Here is a 23,777-nt window from a genome sequence, read left to right on the forward strand (position 1 = left end):
CCTACATCAAACAAAACCCAGATTTCCAAATTATCTAAATTCCATTTGAATTTTTGAGGCAACATACCAGGAGATAGAATACTAGGCTTATTAGGAATAAGGTGAAAACTAGATATGTTACTTATTAACTCTGTATAACCTGGGACAAACTGATTCACTTCTCTGAGCCTTAGTTAAAAACTCATGTATATAATAAAGTGAATCTCACCATCATGTATACATATGCAAGACTGAGGTCCTAACTAGAATACAATGTATTCCATGTTCATATAAGTAAATTAAAATATTCTATTGCCATATAAAACTAAAAAGAATTTTTAAAAAATACAAATGCTTATTATTTGGAAAAATGCAAATAAGCAGGATTAAGTAAATAAAAATTGCTACAATCTCAAAATAAAAAACACCTCATGGAAAATAAGGCAATATCTAAGCTAAAGGCTTGTAAAAATCAAAGGTGAAGCTTACTCAGTAAATGTTTTCAAAAGTGAGGAAGGATTAAAACTTAACCAGAAGTTCTCAGTTCTTTTTTTCTCTCCTTTCCCTGACTTCTGGCAAGTTTTTGGCTTCTGTACTTTTCCCCCTTGGCTACAGTGGGAAAATAATGTATTAAAATTACTGAATAGATCACATGAGTTAATGATACGCAAGTACTATGCACACAAAAAAATCACAATCCTACTGGAAAAAAACTTCATTCTCGATAGAAAAGCCAAGTAGGCAGAAAAGATAAAGTATCCTGACATATGAAATTTTATATTTATATAACACACTTTGAAATGCCAAGTACACCTCATATTAATTACTGTGAAATTATTTCTTCCACTAAACTACTACCTCCTTAAAGATAGGATATCACCTCTGTTTCCTCAATGGCAATATATTGTCAGGCATAAAGATGATGCTCAATAAACACGTAAGTTAACATATGCTATATTTAGCCTTCCTGTTATATAAGCAATAATGTAGAGAAGTAGAAGAATTACCATTTTCTTTCCGTAATCTTGTTATGAACTTCTTCGGAGGTATTACTCCAACCTTTTTCTTCTGAGTGGCTATGCTATGGAAGAGATCTGCTAAGCAAGTAAGAAGGTTCTCCTTCTTCCTAGGCTGACTCTTGTATGCTAGAACTTTTTCCCGAAATGGACGACAAAAATAAAGTGCTTGAAGAACTGAATTGCAGTAGCAGGTATTCCCAAACTAGAACGAGGGGAAAAAAAAAAAGTTAAATTTAGGGCAATGCATTTCAAGAGAAAGAATTTTTCTATGATTAGTTAGAATAAAAGGGGAAGAAAGGGAACTTAAAAATCCACATAAAAATATCTGAAAGCATAGAAATAATTATTTGGCAAATTAGCCATTTTAATATTAAATAGATGCTTTAGGCATCGATTTCAGGTAAAAAGTAAAATAAAATATATGCAATAAACTTGGACTCTATGAAAACTGATTTAAAACACTATATAATTATGAACAAATATTAGTTAGGGCATAGGATTCTAATTTTTCCTTAAATTCCCATTGTTATAATGGCTTACTAAACATTTTATATATTATACATTTTAAATAACTCATAAAAATTCTTTAAGAACAACACAAAAAATAAGATTTTTCTATTAAGTTCTGAGGCATAACCCAAATAAATACATTAAGCAAAAACATAAAACAAAAATTAACAAGATCCCTTGATTTCTATTTGTTTGTTTTTTATTACCTCTATCTCCCTGTGAAATTGATCTTTTACTTCCTGGATTTGTTTGTCAATGTGATCTTTCATTGTCTGATTTTGCTGTCTCATGTCTTCCTTGAGACTCCAGATCATCTGAAGCATGTATGTCCTGAGCTCTCTATCTGACATTCCATCTGTTGCAGCTATTACCTCTTCTAAAGTTGAGTTGACCTGCATTGCCTGTGGTCCTTTCTTTCCTTGTCGTTTCATACTGCTGGCGTTTCTTTCTGCTTGGTGAAATTGTTGTGTCTTTGATATTTTCCTTCTATTTATTTATATTGCTCTTGTATAGTTGAAAAATCACCCTTGCAGGGCAGGTAGTGGCTGTGATCCTCCTCCAATTAGTGTGATCCGTCTACCATGCTGGCAGGCCCTAGGTCTGCTCTGCTGGTCGGTCAAAGGTCCGCCTACCCAGCAGGCGCCAGGGGCACCTGTGTCACTCCGTAGGTTGCTGGGCCTAACCTCCTGATGGGTTGCAGGTTGGCCTAGCTTGCAGGCACTGGGGGAGGGGCCGGTTCCGCCCCTCAGCAGGCTTTGGGCCCCTCTGCTGGTGTTCACAGTCCCGCCTACCTTGCAGACACTGGGGGAGGGGACGGGCCTGGCCCTCAGCCGTCCGCCGGACCTGTCCTAGTGGGTCCGGTCCGCGTTCCCCACAGGCGCGTGTAGCTGCTCTGTCACTTGGCTGGTTGCTGGGCCTGACCCGCCCGCCCGTGGGTTGCAGGTTCGCCTAGCTTGCAGGCACTCACAAGATCCCTTGAAATGTTGAAAAGTCATCAACTGGCAATCTAACAACCACTAAAAAGTCAGATTGCATGATTCTTGCTTTATAAGCACCAGTTAAAACCTGAACTATAGATCTATCTAAGGGGAGTATGTCTCTACATCTTACTGAACTTTAATTTCCTCCTCTTTAAAAATGCAGGGAGGGTTAACCCCATCTTATAAAGTAAAGCATAGCCTGATAAGTATTTATTACCCTTATTTTTCGTATTAAGAGACATTGGCTCCAAACATCAGTTAATAGAATACTCAAAAGTCAATTAATGAGGACTTGAGGAACACTTTAAAACTGGAACAAAAATAATTCTCAAATAATTTCTACAGAGTGAGATCACAGATAAAGTTAAAAAAATAGATAACAAGATGGGGATGTAGCTCAGTGGTAGAGTGCTTGTTATGTACAAAAAGCTTACTAGGTACCCCTATTAAAAAAAAAAAGAAAGAAACCATATCAGAGGAAAAAAAAAGAGGAGGGCCCACACAGTTGTGCACACATGTAATCCCAGCAGCTTGGGAGGCCCTAAGCAATTTAGCAAGACCCTGTCTCAAAGGAGGAAGGGAGGAGGGCTACTGACTCAGTGGTTGAGTATCCTGGGTTCAGTCCCTAGTACAAAATGGGAGGGGTGGGCCTCTTAAAATTGAAAATAAGCATTAACAATGTAGAAAAATGAATTCTACTGTCATGTAACTAACTAGAACAATTAAAAAAATTAAAAAGAGAAAACAAGCAGTAATATAAGAAACCAAAAGATATCATCTAAGAATAAAAAGAACCATAAAGAAATCTATTGATACCATCATTTGGAAATTAAAATACATATAGAATAAAGTAAGCAAGACATTATGTTTATACCCTTAGGAGCCAAACATTCTAATATAAAAGAAAAAAAGATACTGTAATAACAATCAGAGAAGTGAAAGCCCTGTAAATTTAAATTGGAAATATCTATATAAACTCATGCACACATGTGTGAATGTGTATGTAGCGTGCATGTGTGCTTTCAAACTCTATCCAATGGAAGGACAGGCAGGGAAGCAGTGAGCTTCCCCTTCTCCCAGACTGTGATCTCTGAATACTTTTTCCTACTTAAAGGAACCAGGATGCCTTGGAGTATGGCTGGATGGTATCTAAGACAAGAAATACACAATGTACAGGATTAGCCTGGGATCTATTTGTATGAATATAAGAATTAACTTTCACTCAAAAGAAATTACTGAAATGGATCCAGGAATTTAAAATGTCATTATAAAGAAAAAAGGAATAAACACTCATTAGTATCCATTAGAGGCTACAAACTATCATATGCAATAGAAACATCCAAGTTTTACTTTGCCTTTTTTATAAGAACCACATTTCAGGGGCACTAAATAATTAATGAAAAAAACCGCATTTATAGGATTATTCCAACAAATAAAATGAGAAGAAATGGTTATAAATAATGGAGTAGGCAACAATTATCAACAGTTGCTAACTAAAAGTATTAGGTTAAAGGTTGATGAGGATCCTTAAAACGGAGGGATCAACCCCCAATGCATTTCAGCATAAATGGCAGTGAATAAGTAATTTATTGTAACTTGTGATAAACCTCCTATGAAATACTCTTTACCGTAAAAAAGAAAAAACACTAAACTTAAATCAAGTTTCTCTAAATATCTTATAAATTAGTATTATAATTTAGATAATGGAGGAACAAGCTAGACAATACCACAAAGAAGGAGTAGGCCAAGTTTTAAAATGTTGGATAGTTCCAGGACAAATGATCAGGTTTCTGCACAAATCAGTTATGACAAAGAAAAAGGCTGAGAAGAACTCAAGACACATCACATTCAAATCACAACAGTTACACACAGAATTTACCCAGATCCTGGGACTGGGGGATTGTAGCTCAGTGTTAGAGCACTTGCCTAGCACATTTGAGGCCCTGGGTTCTATCCTTAGCACCACATAAAAATAAATCAATGAAATAAAGGTATTGTGTCTATTTAAAAGAAAAAGGAGAAAGAGGGGGAGAGGGATTCACCCAGATCCTGACCTGAACAAATCACCTATAAAAAGTTAGCTGGACCCTGTCTCAAAATAAAAAACAAAAATAAGAAGGGCTGCGGATGTGGCTCAGTGTTAAGCATCCCTGGTACCAAAAAATAAAATAAAATAAAAATAAAAAAATTACCTGTAGACAAGACAAGACATTTGAATGTGTACACTAATACTAGATGACCTTGAGATAATCTTGATATGAGAATGAGAGGGTTACAATTTTAAAACATCCCTATCAGTTGGACGAGCATAATTTAAAAAAAAATTTTATGCCCAAAATGACATAAATGACTAGGATTCTTCTTCTTGAAGGTTTGGGGGAAATAACTGGAAGAGAATAAAGAAATTAGCCAAATACTGGTAAGCATTAAAGCTAAATTGATGGGTTTATATGGGGATTCACATTACTCACCGCCTTTTGTTTCTAAAAAATGATTTTAAGTGGTTTGTTTTGTTTTTAAATAAGCAATGCTACATGAATTTGTGTGTCATCCTCCAGCAGGAGCCATGCTAATCTTCTCTGTCTCGTTCCAATTTTAGTATATGTGCTGTCGAAGCAAGCGAGCACTAAGTGTTTAATCTTTAAGGTAAACTATATCATCGTGTGTCAAATTCATAGCAAATATAAGATACAACTAGTCTAAATTCAGAGGGAAGATGGAAACTAGACAGAGCCAATAATTCCATGGGAAAAAACCTCAAAAGCATCTCCAATGACCTCCTGTCTGAACACCTTTTCTTCCACATATATTAAACCAATAGACCTCTCTACCCCAGTAAGAAGTACAGTATTAATAGAAATCTCAAATGAAAGCAGGACTTACTGACATTTTTTAAAACACTTGGGAGAGCATGACCTCTCCAGATGAGAATGAGACCCAATGAGAATGTGTGACTTCACATTCACACTGCTAGTCAAAACAAAGCACTGGTTTCAGAGAGATGCTGTAAAGGGTTTCTAGAGAAAGGCTAAAAGAAGTGTGTGATCCTGACTTACTGATATTGCTGATCAGGTAACTCCGGATATACTTCAATAAAGCTTCCCCAATGACTAAGCATAGCTACAATAGAATCTATACTCATAGGGCTGGGTTGTGGCTCAGTGGTAGAGCACTTGCCTGGCATGTGTGAGGCACAGGGTTCGATTCTCAGCACCACATAAATAAATAAAGATCCACTGTCAACTAAAACAATTTTTTAAAAAAGAATCTATGCTTATAAAAATTAATTTACCATTTTCCATTTTATAGTATAAGCTCATCTGAAAATTTTTAGCATTTACATTATAAACCTAAGGAATCTAATGACCAACAAACTTTGGTTCTGTCTTAAAAGAAAAGATAGAATTTCCATAATCTGGGCATCTTTATTAAAGAAAAGGAAATAGGGAAATCTAACATTAACTCCTATAGTAGGTAGATAAAAACAAAAGATATCAACTCAAAGTTATATCAGAACTATTATGATAGTGAAGAATGATCTACCCATAAAATATAAGCAACAAATGGGGAAAGAAAAAATTAAAAGGAATCTCTATTTTGTACAGATTAATGAAGTCAGCCTTGCACTACTGTCCATACAACTTGCTGATCTTCTGACTATAAAGCAATAGGTAATATTATAATCAATTCTTAAGTCCACTACTATAGTCTTCTTTTACTTACTTTAATTAATCCCATTAAAGAAAAAGAATGAAACTACTATTTCTCCAGAATTAGATAACTTTCGGTCTTTTTAATAATTTTGAAACTTGTTTAATTGCCTTGCTTTTTTTTTTTTTTTTTTAAAGAGAGAGTGAGAGAGGAGAGAGAGAGAGAGAATTTTTTTTAATATTTATTTTTTAGTTCTCGGCGGACACAACATCTTTGTTGGTATGTGGTGCTGAGGATCGAACCCGGGCCGCACACACGCCAGGCAAGCGCGCTACCGCTTGAGCCACATCCCCAGCCCCCTAATTGCCTTGCTTTTTAATATTAATTTTCATTCAAGTTCCTGAAACCTAAAAATCTTTCAAATGTATAGCTTTTGTGCAAAAGGTATAGAATGATTTTCTTTCTACTCATTTCTAAACAAGACATAGCTTTAGAATTGAAACCTATCCTTTGTTATCTCAGCTGGTTTGAAGAACAAAGATGTAGCCACGTTTAAAATCAGAGGAAGTAAATTGTAAAAGCTGCCACTCTTCTCAAGTTCTAGGCATTTCATTTTTCTTCCTTTTCTTTTCTTTTTTGATCTTTTTAAGGTGGACGGGGGTGCCTGGGATTGAACCCAGAGTCTTGCATATGCTACACCACTAAGGTACATCCTCAGCTTCTGACTACTGATTTTTCAATTGATGAGTGAATACAATCTCATCCTTTCAAATTGCCTTTTCCAAATCTTAAAAATTACACCACCACAAATATTTTTATCATATCTCCACCATAAAGATTATTTGAGCTCATATCCCTAACACAATGTATTTATTTATAAAATATTTATGTACTACTATACTATGTATGTTTAAATATAAGAGTATAATTAAGATTAAATAGGCTGGGTGTGATGGTACATGCTGTAATCCCAGTGTCAGCAATGGTGAGGCGCTAAGCAACTCAATGAGACCCTGTCTCTAAATAAAACAGAAATAAAAGGGCTGGGGATGTGGCTCAGTGGTCGAGTGGCCATGAGTTCAATCCTGGGTACCAAAATATATATATATAAAATGGACATTTAAAGTTTTATCTTAAATTTATTATTTAAAAAAAATTATTTCTACTAATTAACATTTAAATGAGAGTAATCAAACTGAGATGTTTGTTTGTAAACCATGAGTTTTAGATTTTAAAACAGTGGTTTGATTAGTAAAACTTAAGCTATCATTTGTAGATGAAAACAAACACTAGAAACTTAATAATTTTCTTCCTACACCCAATGGTTCATCTTACTTCACTTAGAGACAACCAATTTAAACATCATGTTAACAGTATGACCTTTAAAAACTATTATAGGAACCACTTTTTTTGCACTTTTGAAGAAGTGCAACTTCTTCCACTGTCCCCAAGCTGAACCCCAACCCACCACTCTCAATTCACCCAAGTGGACCAAACTTGAGCAGCTGATCCAAAATTAGGCTTTCAGTATGCTCAAGAACAACTCCTCACCCCCATACTCATTCTGCTGCCCCATGCTTTCTTGTGGAAACTGACTTCTCCATGCAAATTCCGTCAGGCTGTTCATCACAAGCCCTTTCATAGACCCTGCAACAGATGTGACATTTATTCAATCTAGTCAGACAGAATACCTGGACAAGAAATCCATCACTGAGTTTGATACAGGTACTCTCTGTGATCTCTGACAACCTAAATCTTAAGTAGGCTATGGCTGTGGAGAGAAACTAGATGAGAATAAACTCAATGTCAAAAAAAAAAAAAAAATCAAGAGACATTTCCTTCATCAACTTTATAAACACAAATAGAAAACTTCATTTTATTTCTCTATCTCCTCCATAATGAACCCTGCTCCAACAAATGACTAGGAGGAATTCAAGTTAAATGGCCTTTTATAACATGGTCTGGGAAGAAAATCAAAAGACCCTCTGGGAGGGAGGAGGACATTCCATAGGAGCCTCACAAAACAATTTACTGAAACCAACATACATACACATACACAGATATATATACATATATATTGGGGCCTAGTTGGATGAGAATATTATAATAAAGAACTATATAGTAAAACAATGAAAGAAGGGTATTCAAATAGTTCAAATCACTCTACCAACTATACTAAAACACAGTCATGTGCTGCTTAACATAGAGGATATATTCTGCAAAGTGCACTGCCAGGTGATTCTGTCACTATGCAAGCACCATAGAACATACTTAACACAAACCCTGATGGTGCAGGTCAATCATCTGATGTTGCCTCTTGATGCAATCAAGAGACAAAGTAAACAAAATGTACGAGACTGCTGCCAGCAAAATCCAGCATACTATTTTACTGTCAACTTTTTTGTTTAAGTAGGATTACATCCTAAAATTATGACTAAAAGTGTAGTAGTACATAAACCAGTTAACAGTCAACTTATTTTTAATATCAAGTATTATATTTTCCACATACTGGGTTACATTTTTATGCTGTTAGCAGTGCAGCCAATAAGTTGGTTAAAACCAGTATCACCATGGATGGGTAAGCAATGTACTGCATTATATCACAGATGTAGCTAGGTAGGCAATAGAATTTTTTAGCTGCATTATAATCTCCTGGGACCAATTTCATAAATAACATCCATCCTTGACCTGTATGCTGTTCATTCTTGACCAAAATATCATACAGCATGTCTGCAAGTACTAACCAGATACAAGGAGGCAATCTGACTTATCAGATTAAAGCAATGTTTTCAAAAACTTTAGAGAACTATATAAACAACTGGCATGTAAGGGGGATGTTTCACAGCCAGAAAAGGTTCCTTTGCCTATCCAAAGGTCCTTAAGCCAAACTACTATTTCTCTTCTCTGACTTCCAATAATATTAGAAATATTAATGAATATTTGGATATATCAATAGAAAATAGATAAGCAGTGAGTGGTGCACGCCTGTAATCCCAGCAGCTCAGGAGGCTTAGGAAGGGGGATCAAAAGTATAAAGCCAGCCTCAGCAACACAGTGAGGCCCTAAGTAACGCAGTGAGACCCTGTCTCTGTATAAAATATTTTTTAAAAGGTCAGGGGGCTAGGGATGTGGTTCAGTGCCCCTGGGTTCAATCCCCAGTACCAAAAAACTTAGATAAACCAATAGAAAACCACACTCTATGTATGACATAAATTATAGTAATAGATATAGGAACTACTACTCCTTAAGAATTAGCTGAAGAAAAATAATTAGCTGCCATAAAGGTTATTATCTGTGAAAATATTCTTCCAAGATAAAAACACATGCAATTGAAACTAAAGGAAAACAGGTTGTCATTAATGCTCATAGTAACACTATTTAATTTTATGCTAAGTCAATTGAACTATAACTATCTTTTCTTCTCTCCACTAAAAACCAAACAAAATAAAACTGCCCAAATACATGCTCCCAAAGGCAATGCTTTTGAGTGATCCTACCACTCACTGGCTAAAAAAAAGGGATATAATCAGGCAAATTTAACAGCACCTTTCTGTACATACTTTTCATAAAAGAAATTAAGCCTGGAAATGTACAATTAGATATTAACAGATTGATGAAACAAATATGTATACTCTTTACTTTTACAAAATCCAGTTGTTAGAAAAGATCAACCCCAAAGTTTCTTAAAGCACCTACATACAGTTTTTGTTTATAATGCCATTTGGCAGACAGGTAAAAGGACAGGATGAAAATGACTTAAAATGTTGACCTCTGATTTAACTAAGGCACTCTCCCCTGAAAAAAATTATAACTTGAGTTAAGTAGTGTGATAACCTTCAAATAAAGGGATAGGTAAGAGAAGAAAGAACATGGCGATAATTCAGAAGCTGAAAAATAAAGACTTATAGAGGGGCTGGGGTTGTGGCTCAGAGAAAGAGCACTCCCATAGCATGCGTGAGACACTGGGTTCAATCTTCAGCACCACATAAAAATAAAATAAAGGTACTGTGTCCACCTACGACTAAAAAGATAAAATTTTTAAAGACTATTATAGAGAAATCGTTAAAGGCAAAGAACACAATTGCAAAGAAGCCTGACAGTATAAATCAAAGTTAATCCCACTACCACTTCAGCACATGTCCTCTGGTGACTAATTACTTTCTGAGCACATTCAAGGCATTCATCCATCTGTAATAGATGGTCCCGAGAGATCTCAGGATTTTGTACAATAACAAGATGTAAAAACCAGAAATTATATTTTGTTAAAAAAAAAAATCAGCTGGGCATATTGGCACATGCCTGTAATCCCATCGGCGCAGGAGGCTGAGGCAGGAGGATCACGAGTTCAAAGCTAGCCTCCGAAAAAGCAAGGCACTAAGCAACTCAGTGAGACTCTGTCTCTAAATAAAATATAAAATAGGGCTGGAGATGTGGCTCAGGGGTCACGTGCCCCTGAGTTCAATTCCTGGTTTAAAAAAAAAAATCGTGAAATGAAATTAATCTCTCTGAGGAAGAAAATCAGGTTTCCTCTGGTGGTTGTCTCTTCCTAACTTTATTCCCTCTGCTTCTCTTGGTTTTACTATTACTTGGCTTTTTGGAAACACACAAACACTACCCTTTGTATAGACTGATCCATGGGGAATAATAAAAAGGATGCCTTTTACAAAATCCTTATTTTATGTAATTAACACTAGTATTACTGAATGTCAGTTTAATGAGAATGTACTAGTACTACTGATCATCAGTGATACTGAGATCATATTATGTTAAAAACAGCAGAAAAATATTTTATCAGCTTAGAACTCATTTATCTAATTATTTCTAAGATTGATTTTACTTGTTCTCAGGCTATCTGTAAAAAAAATAGCTGGGTATAAAATGAAGAAACTGAAATATTTACATGGGAGAAAATTAAACAGGCTTTGTTATACAAAGTATTCTTGTTCCAAAGAAAATAAGCTCTTCTGGGATACTACCTTAGTTTATTTTCTACTGCTATAACTGAATCCCACAGACTGGTAATTTATAAAGAAAAGATGTTTATTTGACTGTTAGTTCTAGAGGCTGGGAAACCCAAGCATGGTGCCAGCGTCTGGTAAAGGTCTCCATGCTCCATCATCTGAGGGCCAAAAACGCAAGCAAGTACACAAGACAGAGGGAGGACAGAGGCCAAATGTCCCCTTTTATCAGGATACAACTAGCCCACTCCCACAATAACCAACCCACTCCCAAAGTAAGGGCAACAATCCATTCATGAAGACTCTTAGTCACCTCCTTAACATCCTACCTCTCAACACTATTAAAATTGCAATTACATTTCAAACAGGAGTTTTATAGGATTTAGTACAATTTAAAACACATATTAGCTTTGGAGTCTAAATCTAATAAAAGTGGTTAGTCACAGGGAAATAATAATGAGAGGGTTTTGCCATCCCCAGAATTTAAATGAGGCTTTTGATCACTAGACAGTTCTGTTCATAAGCATATCTGTAAGCATGAACAATTTAAACATTAGAAGTAGAGGCCAGACTTCTTGTTAAATAAGAGAAATTTTAAACCATATCACTTAACTCTACTCCTTGTGAAATCCCAGTAAAATGATAGTAAAGGGATATTAGGTAAAAACTCAAAAGTCCAAAGACTGCAATAAAGAAAACAACTACAGACTACAGAGGTCAGCAAACTTCAGTAGAAGGCAGACAGGAGGGAAAACGAATCCCAAGTGCCTGGAAGGGGGAGAGAAGTGAGAAAGCAGATTGATACTTGAAGGCTTAGGAACTGGGAGTGAAAGGTGTCTTAAAAACACAAATCCACTTTAAACCTCCTTTCAGTGCCGCAGAAGACAATTGTAGGTTTAGTCTCTACAGAAGCTGAGCAAGAGCCTTTCGGTTCCATGACAGAGGACTGCAGAGAGACACTGAGCAGCAAAGAGTATTAATAAAACCTAGAATTAAGCTACTTCTAGGCATATAGTGGAGGAATCCTCCCAACAGAAGGGGAAGAAAGCCTCAGAAAAATGGTCTCTAGTACTGAAAAGGGAAGGGGACAAAGTAGCTCAGGAGCTATTTTTTTGTTGTTGTTGTTAAAGCCCTTTTTGCTAGGAAGTTACCCTAGAGTGAAACCCATGCTGAACAAGCACCAACCTAATGCACAAAGCCTCCAATCAGCTTCTCAGAATAGCACTTTTCTACATGAATAAAACTTAGGGAAAGCTTAATAAATAAAACAGCTTAAAACAGGGAAAAGTTCAGAGATCTCAAGAATAATCCTGTAATCATAACAAAAATCTCAGCAATGATATCCAGAGAAAAATAATAACATCACCTTTGCAAAACATTAAAAAATAAAAGTAACATTCTAAGAAATAAAAAGTGCAGAGTTTGGGGGGGGAAGCAGAATAAACTATCTAAAATGTAGAACAAAAAGGCAAATGATCAAAATGGGAGCAAAATAAGCAACTGGGGAAATTAAGTCTAAACATTTCAACATGCAACTAACAGGACATCTAAAAAGCACAAAGGAATTATATTGACAGGGAGGAAATTAGCCAAACAACAGTATCAGAAATATTCTAGAACTGAAGAAAATGAGTCTTTAGTCTAAATGGGACCATAAATACTCATCACAATAATGGGGAGGGAGACACAGACACATCATCAAACTATAAAATATTATAGATGATGAAAATGCTAAAAGCCCCAAGAAGTTTTAAAACAAAAAATTCACATTCAGAAGACATCAAGAATCAGAATGATATCAGACCTTTTGACAGTAAGAAGCCAAAAAGCAAAAGTAATACCTTAAAAATTCTGGGAATCCATACCTAGCCATAACAATAACCAAAAAAATTTTAAATATACATTACATCAAAGTTTATCTCCCATGCATATTTCCTAAAGAAGCGATTTCAGAATGTGTTCTACAAAGCAAGGAAGGAAATCAAAAAGGCAAACAGGGAATCTAAGAAAAAAGGAAAAGGTACAAGGAACATCTAGAGTCGGGGAAAAGACTTCCAGGCAGGCACAGGGTCCACCCAGCAGGAACAGGACAGAAGGATCCAGAGCAAGGGCATCCGAGTACTGAGAATTTATCTGGTGGGTAGGACTCAGTGTAAACTGGTGGTGAGAGCTGTTCAGCGGTGGTGGGTTTTTTATTTGTATATTTTAGTTCTGTTGATGACTTTGGGAAGAACAAACAAAAATTAAGAACATAGAAAAATAAAGTACGGATTACTAGGTTCTAAGAAAACAAAGTCATTCAAAAGGGAAGAAAATACAATCATGTATCTTAGCTCAAACACTGAACACTGGGGCTGAGGCTGGGACTCAATGGTAGTACACTCACCTAGCATGTGTGAGGTATTGGATTCAATTCTCAGCACCGCATATAAAATGAATGAAATAAAAGTCCATCAACGTCCAAAAAATATTTAAAAAAAAAAAAACACTGAACACTGGTTAAACTAAAAATTACTATATAAACATATAGAAGAAGATAGTGAAATTTTAGGTAGAGGAGAGAACAAAATTTCTGAAATCAATATATTTATTGGGGGGAGGGGCAGCAGTATAAGCACTTTATTCAGAACATTACAAGAAGTTTTAGAAAAGAACCAGCTAGGAGTAATGAGCAGCGTGTTCTGTGGAGGGGAAAGAAGGATAGGGACTGTGGATTCTTCCTTACAAACTCTATACACAAAGCACACGCAGATGATTCCCAAAGCAAGAGGGAAACTCCAAGACAAATTCATCTCATACACATCCTAATTACATACTCATATTTAATGAAACACCAACTTATTCAATAGAACCCATTACCAGTTTTAGTAAAACTGGTAATTTTTAAAACATTCTCTATGACTCCACCTAACAGGATATACAACAGTATTAAATAAACTAACACAACAATTATATAACAGATATGTGGTAATCTCCAATGATTCAGAATCAACAACAATCAGGGTTAAAAATTCTAAAGTTCTTCCAGAATTTTAATAATGTATAATTACAATTATTACCACAAAGATAGGAATGCATACTTTTTTTACTTTGCACCTTCATATATATCTAGCTAGCACTGGTTATGCCAGAAGTAAACTAACAAATACCCTTTGGACGCATGGAGGCATTTACATAGCTATACTTATGTACCTGTACATGTATACTATTTCTAGTTAAATAATTCTCAAAAAAAAAAAAATCAAGAGGTCACCTGGTCTACACTATAGATGCAAGTTTGGTTATGAGAAACTTTTTTCACAAAATAGGAAAAATGAAGCTAACAAGAAACTATTCTAAAATTTCAGGCAACTTTCCTTTCCATTCATCAGTTTACAACTGTAAATCAAGTCTCTTGGCATAAAATTCTAATAATACCAATCATCATTTTTTCTGTAATAAATTATGAAGAACATTCATCATTTCTTAACTGGCTTCCAAACATGATTCTGAAAGCTAAGTATCAATGGATACTTACATTGACTAATCCAAAATAGTGCTCATTTACTGGAAACTGTTCTGGACCAATCTCTTTCTCTAATGCCGAGGCATTGGCGCCCTGTAAAATGAAAATTTTAAAAAAATCTTAGTACTTACAGCATTTCCATAACCTTGTCCAATCATATAGGCATTACAGAGATATCCTTTAAAAGACTGCATCTATTCTCCTATCATACTAACCTCACATTATTGAAAGAAAATAAAGGATGATATTGAAGAGAAGAATAATGGTTTTTAATATGACTGAAAACTATCTTACAGGAACTTTGCCATGAAACCAAAACCTCAGTCAAGGAATTTTATTCCTAATGTGTTCCTTTTCTCTAAGTATGAATGAAAGCTCCTACTGAATCAAACAGGAGCAGAATTTGATAGTAGCCATCTCAAGAGCTGAAACTTTGTGAAATGAAATAAGCATTTATGCAATGGGCTAGCAATTCTGTAGGCTAATAAGTTTTTAACTGAGAAGTTTTCACCCAGAGTCAAAGGTAGCAAGAATGTTGATTGCAATATCATTTATGACTCAAGAACTGACCATTGGGGAAAGAGATTTATAAGATCTGACAACATACTACATGGAAAAGCCAGAATTTTAAAAAAAAATAGACTTACATAGACGTATATGAATAAATTTCAAGAATGTAATTAAATTTTAAAAATTAACAAAACACTATTCTATCTATCTACACACATTCAACACATCTGTGTGCGTGTTAGAAGAGGAATGGGACATGGACAAGAAGGAAAAAATAAAATAAAATCCAATAAAAGAATCTTCCACAATGTGCCATGGCCTTAAAAGTAGGATCAACTCAGTTCTGTGCACCTGAGGTCCCCGAAGAACTTGTGAAAGTGAGAAGGAAGAACCAGGGCCAAGAGCACCAGTCTAGATAATCACACATATGAATACCACTACCTGGACTCTCAAAGAAGTTCAAAAGGGAAATGAAAGCAATTCTGAGAATGAGAAAACTCTAGATACATTTATCTTGAAAACTCCCAAGAAAGCATACTACCAGGTAAATACAAACCTACCCCCACCCCCACCCCACAAAAAAAAAAAAATCTACAAATGACACCTGAAAGAGTTATATAGACCCAGCACACACAACCTGCCTTCTCCACTCACTGAGCATGGTTAACAACACATCAGTGCTCAGAATCTCACACCTGCTGCTTCCTTACTGAGCTTGCTTCTGAACCAGGGAAGCCCAAACCTTTGTTAGGCACCTGTCGTCAACTTCCTGACAGGTCCAGACTGAAAATAAGCATGGATTAAAGGTACCTGATGAGTTGGTGGTCAAGTCCCACCCAAAATATTTCCTCTAATATCCTTCAGCTAACAGGTAGGCACTTGCTATATAAAAGGATAACATCTTAAATTTTGAATTTAGAAATTACTTTTGGTTTTACGTAAAATCTTGATGTTTTATGTAAAAATCTTGATATAATCACTAGTTAATGAATATAATTTATTTCTAAAACTGGGTATCAGTTCACATTTTATAACAACTACAATTATTAGAACCAACTTCAAAATGCACTGAGCAAAACTGGTGGAATGCTGTTAAGTCCTCCCCTTCCAATCCTGACAGCTCAAGCGCCTGCCACAAAACTTCCTAATGTATGTAGAAAATAATCAATAAACCCATGTTTTTACCACTTGTTCTTAAAAATTCAAATTGATAATATTATTCATTTGAATAAGTCAAACCGCTTCCCCACTAAAATAGAAGGAACTATCATATGAAATACACTTCAAAATGCAGTGAATTTAACAAAATTATGTCATGTGTATATATAAATGCCCCGGGGCACTTCACCTTTATGTGTGTGTAGAAAGCACCAATCAAGAATGAATAATGGAGGAGCAAGAGGAGCAGTGGAGGGGAGGGGGTTGAGAGAGAGGAGACTGAAATGGAATGGGTGAGATTCCATGCATGTATGATTTTGTCAGGATGAACTCAGCTATTATGTATAACTATTATTACATAAAACATCAAGTATTAACTTCACTGCCTAATAAAATAAAACAATGAAAATAAATAAATAAAGTACACCCTCAATCGCTCTAGAAAAACAAAATACCAGCACACACACCTTAGGAAAGCATTTCTGACCCTTAACCTATTATGTCCCACCATCTTAGATATAGGACACCTATAAAAACCTAAAAACTTTTTTATAAGACACCTATGAAATTGCTCAATTTAAGGTTTTATAGTGTCCCATACGTAGGATGAGATAATGGATAAAAATGAAATAAGAACAGAATGACATGAACATTATTTCTCCAGCAACACATTCTGTATTCTAATCGCCCCAGATGTCCATTTGTACTTACATATACATGTACCTACATGTACTTTCATCCTTAACCTCACAGCTTCAACTATGGGTCAAGTATTAGTTTCACTGTGCCTCAGTTTCCCAGATATATAATCACACTAATAAATCTGATCTGCCCTATGTAAAAGCTAAGAAATAACAGGAGAAAAAAACAAAAAACAGAGGGGGGGGAGGGAACAGCCATAAAACAAAAAAATAAGACCCTTTCTTGGTTTGGCAAGCACTAGCACAGAGGTCCCAGAGTTATCATCACTGTACTGCCCCGAAATCCCAACAACAAAGCAGAACCATAAGCCAATTCAGAAGGCTGGAAAGAGAAAGCCAAGAATGCAAAAATAAAAACAGTTATAGATCACCGTCATTTAATCTTTCTGGATTTAAGAATCTTTGGTGATTTTTCTAAACCCTCAGTTCCAAGTCTATCAGGTTTTCAAAAAAGCCTGTATACAAATTTAGATTTTCACAACTAAAACTATTCAGGATATTAAAAGATTATGTCATTTTTTAAAAGTCCCTTCTAATCTAATATTCTATTATTTTCCAGCATATTTATCAATGCCTCTGAAGACGACTATAATGAACACAAAACTCTAGGGAAATCCTAGCCAATACATGCCAAGCAACACAATTCAACAGCTCATGAATTACAGTTATGGAAAGAGGGAGTACAGTAGATCAAAACAGAAAAAAAAATTGCCTTATTATAAATCTAAACTAAGTGTATCACAGTAAACTACACCTTACTATGGTAATGTTGTTGCTATACAGATTTCTGCAAAGGCAAAGTATAATAGGGACCTTCTTAGAGGCTGCTTTTGCTAAAATACCAACTGTTCACTCAGGCCTAGAGATGTATGATGGTAACTAAAAGCAGGACAAAAGCTTGACATTTCTGCCTTCATTTTATCTGTCTCCTCTCTACCCTAACACAATTAATGTACACATGTTAATCACTTAGAAGTCTCTAAAAACTGGTAATACAATGTTAACTAGTCCTAAATTTATCTAGCTTCTCTCATTCCTCTTCCAGATTGAAGACACTGAGACAAGTGTAACTAAGATACTTTCAAGATTCCAAGAAAAGTGAGCCTTTCAGGAAAATCTCTCCATGATGGGAAACACCCCCCTAAATATTTCCCATCTCTGATGGGAACCAGATTGCACCCTCAAGTGGTAATGACTCCCCTGGAGCCATTACCCAGAAGCCATCAGGACTTCACAGAACCAGACCTGAAAGACTATGAACCAGACCACAGTTTTGATAGACTGCTTAATTAGGGTGCACACTTCTTGGTCCCACTTTAGTTCCTTCCCCTATTTAAATCCACCCCCAAAGACAGAGCTAAGGACACTTGGTCTACGCTTGTCTTTCCAGTGTGGCTATACTGAATGAACTCCTTCCCTACTTCATTACTTTTTAATTTGATTTCTAAGGCAAGTGGTCAGGCCTGGTCTGTTGGGACTTCCCAAAGTCAGAGTCCTCCCTGGCCCAGAACTCCAGAGACAAAAGAAGCATTCCCATGGAATATATTCAAGACTTTCTCTGCCAAAATAATCATAACTCCTATTTCTAGCCTAACACTAATTGAAAGTGATTATGCTAAACAATCTGGTTTCTAATGAGTTCGTGTGGGGTTTTTTTGGGGGGGAGGTGGATACCAGGGATCGAACTCAGGGGCACTTTACCACTGAGCCACATCCCCAGCCCCATTTTTCCATTTTATTTACAGGCAGGGTCTCACTAAGTTGCTTAGTTCCTCACAGTTGTTGATGCTGGCTTTGAACTCATGACCCTCCTGCCTCAGCCTCCTGAGCTGCTGGGATAACAGGCATGCGCCACCGTGCCCAGCCCAATGAGTGGTTTTCAAAAGTGTTTTTAACACTAAAATAGATATAGCTGCTAGAAATCAACTGCCAAACCAAACTTTCGCTGTATACTTTTAACATCTTAGAAAAGTTTACAAACAAATTCTTCAAGGATTTCACTTAAGGCTGACAAATTTCATCATGTCAAATAATGGCAATCAAGCACCCCTGGATTTAAAATGAGCGTAGAACAAATAAACATTCAACAGAAAAGGCTCTGAATAATTTCCATCTCCACACTTAAAAATATGAATGACCCCACCAAAACTAACAATAGCTTATGAAATCTGCCATTCTTAACTGGGATAAAGGTTAAAAAATGGTGGTATGCAGAATCCCTGCTCTAGCAGGATTCCTTGGTTTTTGTCTGAGAACATGACACAGAGAAGACATCTGTTTTTTTCTGATTGTTTTGCTCCTATTTTTGTAACTTAGGCAAAAGATAATTTTAGACTTAATACCTATTAGTGTTACAGAATTCATAGTGAAGAAGCAATTACATACTTCTGACCTCCTGATGAAAACAAAACATACAAAAACAAAATGAAACTTTGAAAAAAAATTAAGCCAGCAAAAGAAGGAATCCATAGAAACCAAAAAACAAAGTGATGGGAAACCAGGAGAAAGTAAGTAATCAGCAAATACAAATTTCACACTAAGAATATTTTTCAATGCCAGTGACTTTTAGTGTCTCTTTTAACAGCTGAATGGAATGAAGTACAGGAAACAGGTGCTAAAACATGAGGCCCACCCAAGACCTGGATCACAACAGGAAATCCCAGCATGGAACTGGGACTCTCTCGAGTTATACCTTCAGTTTAAGAAAGAACAAGAAATAATCCAAGCAGATTTTTTTGGTTTTGTCATAAGATTGTGTTTTTTTTTCCTAGTGCTGAAGACAGAACAAGGCCTTGTGCGTGCTAAGCAAACACTCTACCACTGAACCACATCCCTGGCCTCTAAGCAGATTTTTTAAAAGAACCATAAAACATCTAAACATAAAGTCTCCAATAGTTAAGGTAAAAAAATCAATGGTGTGCTTAAGAATTAGAAGTTAACATTGGGAAGTATTTTTTTTAGTCAATATTCCTGTCAATATAACATTACTACTGAAACTCAAGTTTCATTTTAAAAGGAAATGTCTAGGGGCTGGGATTGTGGCTCAGTGGTAGAGCGCTCGCCTAGCACGGGCAGGACCCGGGTTCAATCATCAGCACCACATAAAAATAAAGGCATTGTGCTGTGTCCATCTACACCTAAAAAATAAATATATATTTTTAAAATAAATAAGTAAATACATAAATAATAAAAAAAAAGGAGATGTCTAGCCAGGTGCTGCAGTGCACACCTGTATTCACAGGTACTTGAGAGGCTGCGGCACGAGTATTCCAAATTCAAGGCCAGCCTCAGTAATTCATCCACATCAAAATAAATTTTTAAAAAGGGCAGAGGATGTAGCACAGTGGCAGAATGCTTGCCTAGCATACATTAGGCCTCAGGTAACCAGGGAAGGAAAATGTTTTACCAAACAAAGATTCCATGACAGAACTGATCCATTATACAAGTGTTATACAGGGATGATAGTAACCTGGCAAAGCTATAGGCTTGAGTCTGGTCCTGGTCAGAACCTTGGTTTCCTCAGACACACAACCTTATGTCTTACCATTCCCACACTGCCATCAAAATGTGAATCCATCAGCTCATCCCACCTCGTTAAAACAATAATAAAATGTTGGACAGTCTATTAAAGATAAAACATTAACAAGTACTGAATGAAGTCAGGATACAATATCACAGTGTTAGACACAGTCAGCCAACAGCAAGAACTGTGTAATGCTGTGTGTACCTCCTTAAATCTACCTAGTTTATGAATTATTGAAAACATAAAGTCCTGGCTCTTCCCATACCAAGAATCACCAATCAAGTGAACTTGCAATTTGCAAGTTAAAACTGCAAGCATACCTTGGGTCTATTGTTTTGATAATTTAAAAATTACATATTAAATGTTGTTGGCAAACCTAAGATAATATCTGCAACTGGGAAAAAAGGAAGTAATATAGGAGACAGGTGTTCTCTCATAAATAATTTTTATACAGTCAAGCATGAAAAACATACAATGGACTAGCTTTAACTCTGCCACTTAAGATATAAATTATACCAAAGCAAACTAATAACCATGGATGTTTGCAAGAAAATAATTTATTTTGGAATTAACTTATTTCCTTAATTTAGCAATTTCCTGGCCTGCAAACATCCGCATCTAAAGATAGAAATTTTTTTCTAAAGGTAACCATGAGGACATATTTTGAAGTTAAGTGGGTTCAGTATATACTGTTTACGAATGTAGAAAATATACTTCAGTAAGAAATAAAAATGCTTAAAACAAAATAATGGGGCTGGGTGTAGCAGCAGTAGAGCACTTGCCTTGCATGTGTGAGGCATCTACAACTTAAAAAAAAATTAATGAACCTATAATATCTAGAAAACGAAATTATTAGTATATTTCCTCTTGTGTTGTATTAAAGTTATGACAAACTCTTACCAAAGAGTTTTTGTTGTTGTTTAATACAAATACATGAGATTCAATATATTTTTTCCACTTTCATTTTTCAAGTCACATTTTAGAAGCTGGAATTTGTCATTCCAAGTTGAATATTGATCAGGCAGGAACTGTTCCCAGAGGTGAGAAAAGCAAGAAACCTTGGTAAACTAAGAATTGTTCTGGAGTACAGGAAGCAGCCAATGAGGGTATGAGGGCATAAACATCACAAAGAAGCAAATGCAGGTAGTAAAAGAGATGAATCCAAAGTATAAAAGACATTGCAAGAAATAAATTTGTATCTCTTAAGTGAGGAAAAGGTGAAAATCAAAGAGAAGGCCTAACCCCCATATCTGTTATAGAAAATATATGTGTGTATCCTGAAATTATATCAAAGTTGTCAACAACAACAAAAAAACACTAACTGGGTGCTCCCACGCCCCCCCCCCAAAAAAAAATCATGTTTTGACCTGTAAATATCCTCAATGAGACAATGAGCTACCTAAAGGAGATTTTTCCTTTACCCTTGTCAGTAAGTACTAATAATATCAGGCTTACTAAAAATTACTCTGCCAACCCTTCATATCTGGCTTAAAATAACAGAAAATTCTCAACTATGACCAAACTTAGCATAACGACACACTTAACAATTTCAGTGTGCACAATGAAATTTACAAATCCTGTTCTTCTATCAATACCAAAACCATTCTCCAAAAATATAATACTCTTATAGATAGCTAGTACCTGAAATGTATTACTGGTACTTTACCTAGGGCAGAGAATGGACAAGATTTTTGCAATACTGGGGACTGAACCCAGGGGCTTTGCACATGCTAGGCAAGCACTCTACCTACTCAACAGAGATGAACAAGTTACAAGTAGTATTTCAGCATTTTTTTGTATTTATTTTTTAGTGGTAGTTGGACACAATCCCCTCATTTTTCTATTTATTCATTTTTTTATGTGGTGCGAGGTGAGCACTCCACCGCTGAGCCACAACCCCAGCCCCAGCCCCAGCATTTCATCATTTTAACCTTTATAATCATATTTGACAGTTTGACCAAATAATGCTTCCACATCATAGAAAACAAGAATCCTGGATGGCTATCAGGCATACCCACTAGAAACCTGTCTGGGTTACTGACCTGACTGAGGATGCTCGGTCAGAAAACCTGTGCTTAATTCTGTTCCACTTAAGAAAACATGAACATTTCTACTTTTCCCAACTCCTATAATGTATTCATAAAATACCTCCCACTGCTGGAAAGAAAATAACTATACAAATACAAAGTATTATTATTAAGTTTAAGTGAAATCAAAAGTGGCAAAGTAAATTACTGATGGCTTAGATTGCCAAATTCATACCCCAGATTCCAGAAGCTAATTCCAGGCCAATCTAATTAAAGTGAAATTATCATTAAACTTATATACTGTTTTGTCAAATAATAAAAATATTCCACATGCTTCAAATACATAATGTATCACAATGCTGTCTCAGAAAGAGTTCTTAATTCTTATCACAATTTTTAAAAAATAGTTACTTTTGGCTTTTTTTTTTTTTAATATAGTAAACCAGAGTAAAGCAGAAAGAAAAAAAGAATCATCACTACCACTTCTGTTTGCCAGGTCTCAATTTCCTTGACCTATAAAATTTGGTTAACTCTTAACCATTTTTCCAGCTATACAACGGAAAGAATGGAAACCAACTTAAGTTCTGCACAAGTAAAGATGATTTTGAGCAACTACATGGTCAACATCCCAGAAACTGAGTGTCACTCTAAAGCTGTGCATCATTTTTGTGAAGGGTGCTAGGCAAGTCCTATGAGGGACTTCCCACAACAATGTAGTTTCAGTTCCTTGAAGAACAAACACACCACCACCACCATTTCAAACAATGGTGGGGAAAGAGAAAAAAACTGACTGCAGTTGCCACCAAGTGTAGTCACATCCAAATAATTCAAGGCTGAAGTGACATCACAGAAAACAGAATAGGAAGCTCCAAAGGTCAGTTCCTACACCAAAACCATTAAGCTGAAAACATCATCAAAATCAGCTGTTCTGAACTCGGGAACTGAAGTAGACACCAAACACCCAGAAGGGTGCTGGAGGAGGGAAAGGTAAGAGAGCATCTATACAAATCTGTTACCACCCCTACTCCTCAGTGCCACCACCCTACGGAGGTGGGGACAGGACTACCCCCTTGAGTGGCTGGCTGCCTAGTGCCAAGGAAATCGGCGAGGACCTTGCCCTCCAATATCTAGGGTTTTGTACTTTGTTGTCTGGCAGTGGCCTGGAAGAACAGCATAGATGCCTGCCTAAGTTTCTAACATCCTGCGCTGCAACAACTTCTCGTTTGTCTTTCTTTTAGGGAGGTTGGGGGACAGGC

At 36.0% G+C, this 23,777-nt stretch overlaps 1 protein-coding gene and 1 non-coding gene across 5 annotated transcripts in view; both read right to left on the reverse strand.

Moving 5' to 3' along the window:
• The window catches only part of Usp12 (ubiquitin specific peptidase 12), a 97,445-nt gene that overhangs the window by 24,250 nt on the left and 49,418 nt on the right, over positions 1–23,777 (reverse strand). The window contains exons 2-3 of one of the 4 annotated variants that reach the window (XM_026388370.2): positions 14,615–14,695; positions 987–1,200 (exon numbers count right to left, since the gene is read on the reverse strand). In XM_026388370.2, coding sequence (XP_026244155.1) covers positions 987–1,200; positions 14,615–14,695 — 295 coding nt within the window. Of the gene's footprint in view, positions 1–986; positions 1,201–1,714; positions 1,794–14,614; positions 14,696–23,777 lie in introns of those variants that run through there. The other 3 variants (XM_077792211.1, XM_026388371.2, XM_026388373.2) reach the window with 3 other exon arrangements.
• LOC113182492 (U6 spliceosomal RNA) lies at positions 5,005–5,115 on the reverse strand. The gene has a single exon (XR_003300739.2). It is a non-coding gene; the product is annotated as a U6 spliceosomal RNA (small nuclear RNA).

Source organism: Urocitellus parryii, chromosome 2, assembly GCF_045843805.1.
Source record: "Urocitellus parryii isolate mUroPar1 chromosome 2, mUroPar1.hap1, whole genome shotgun sequence".
Classification (NCBI taxonomy): domain Eukaryota; kingdom Metazoa; phylum Chordata; class Mammalia; order Rodentia; family Sciuridae; genus Urocitellus; species Urocitellus parryii.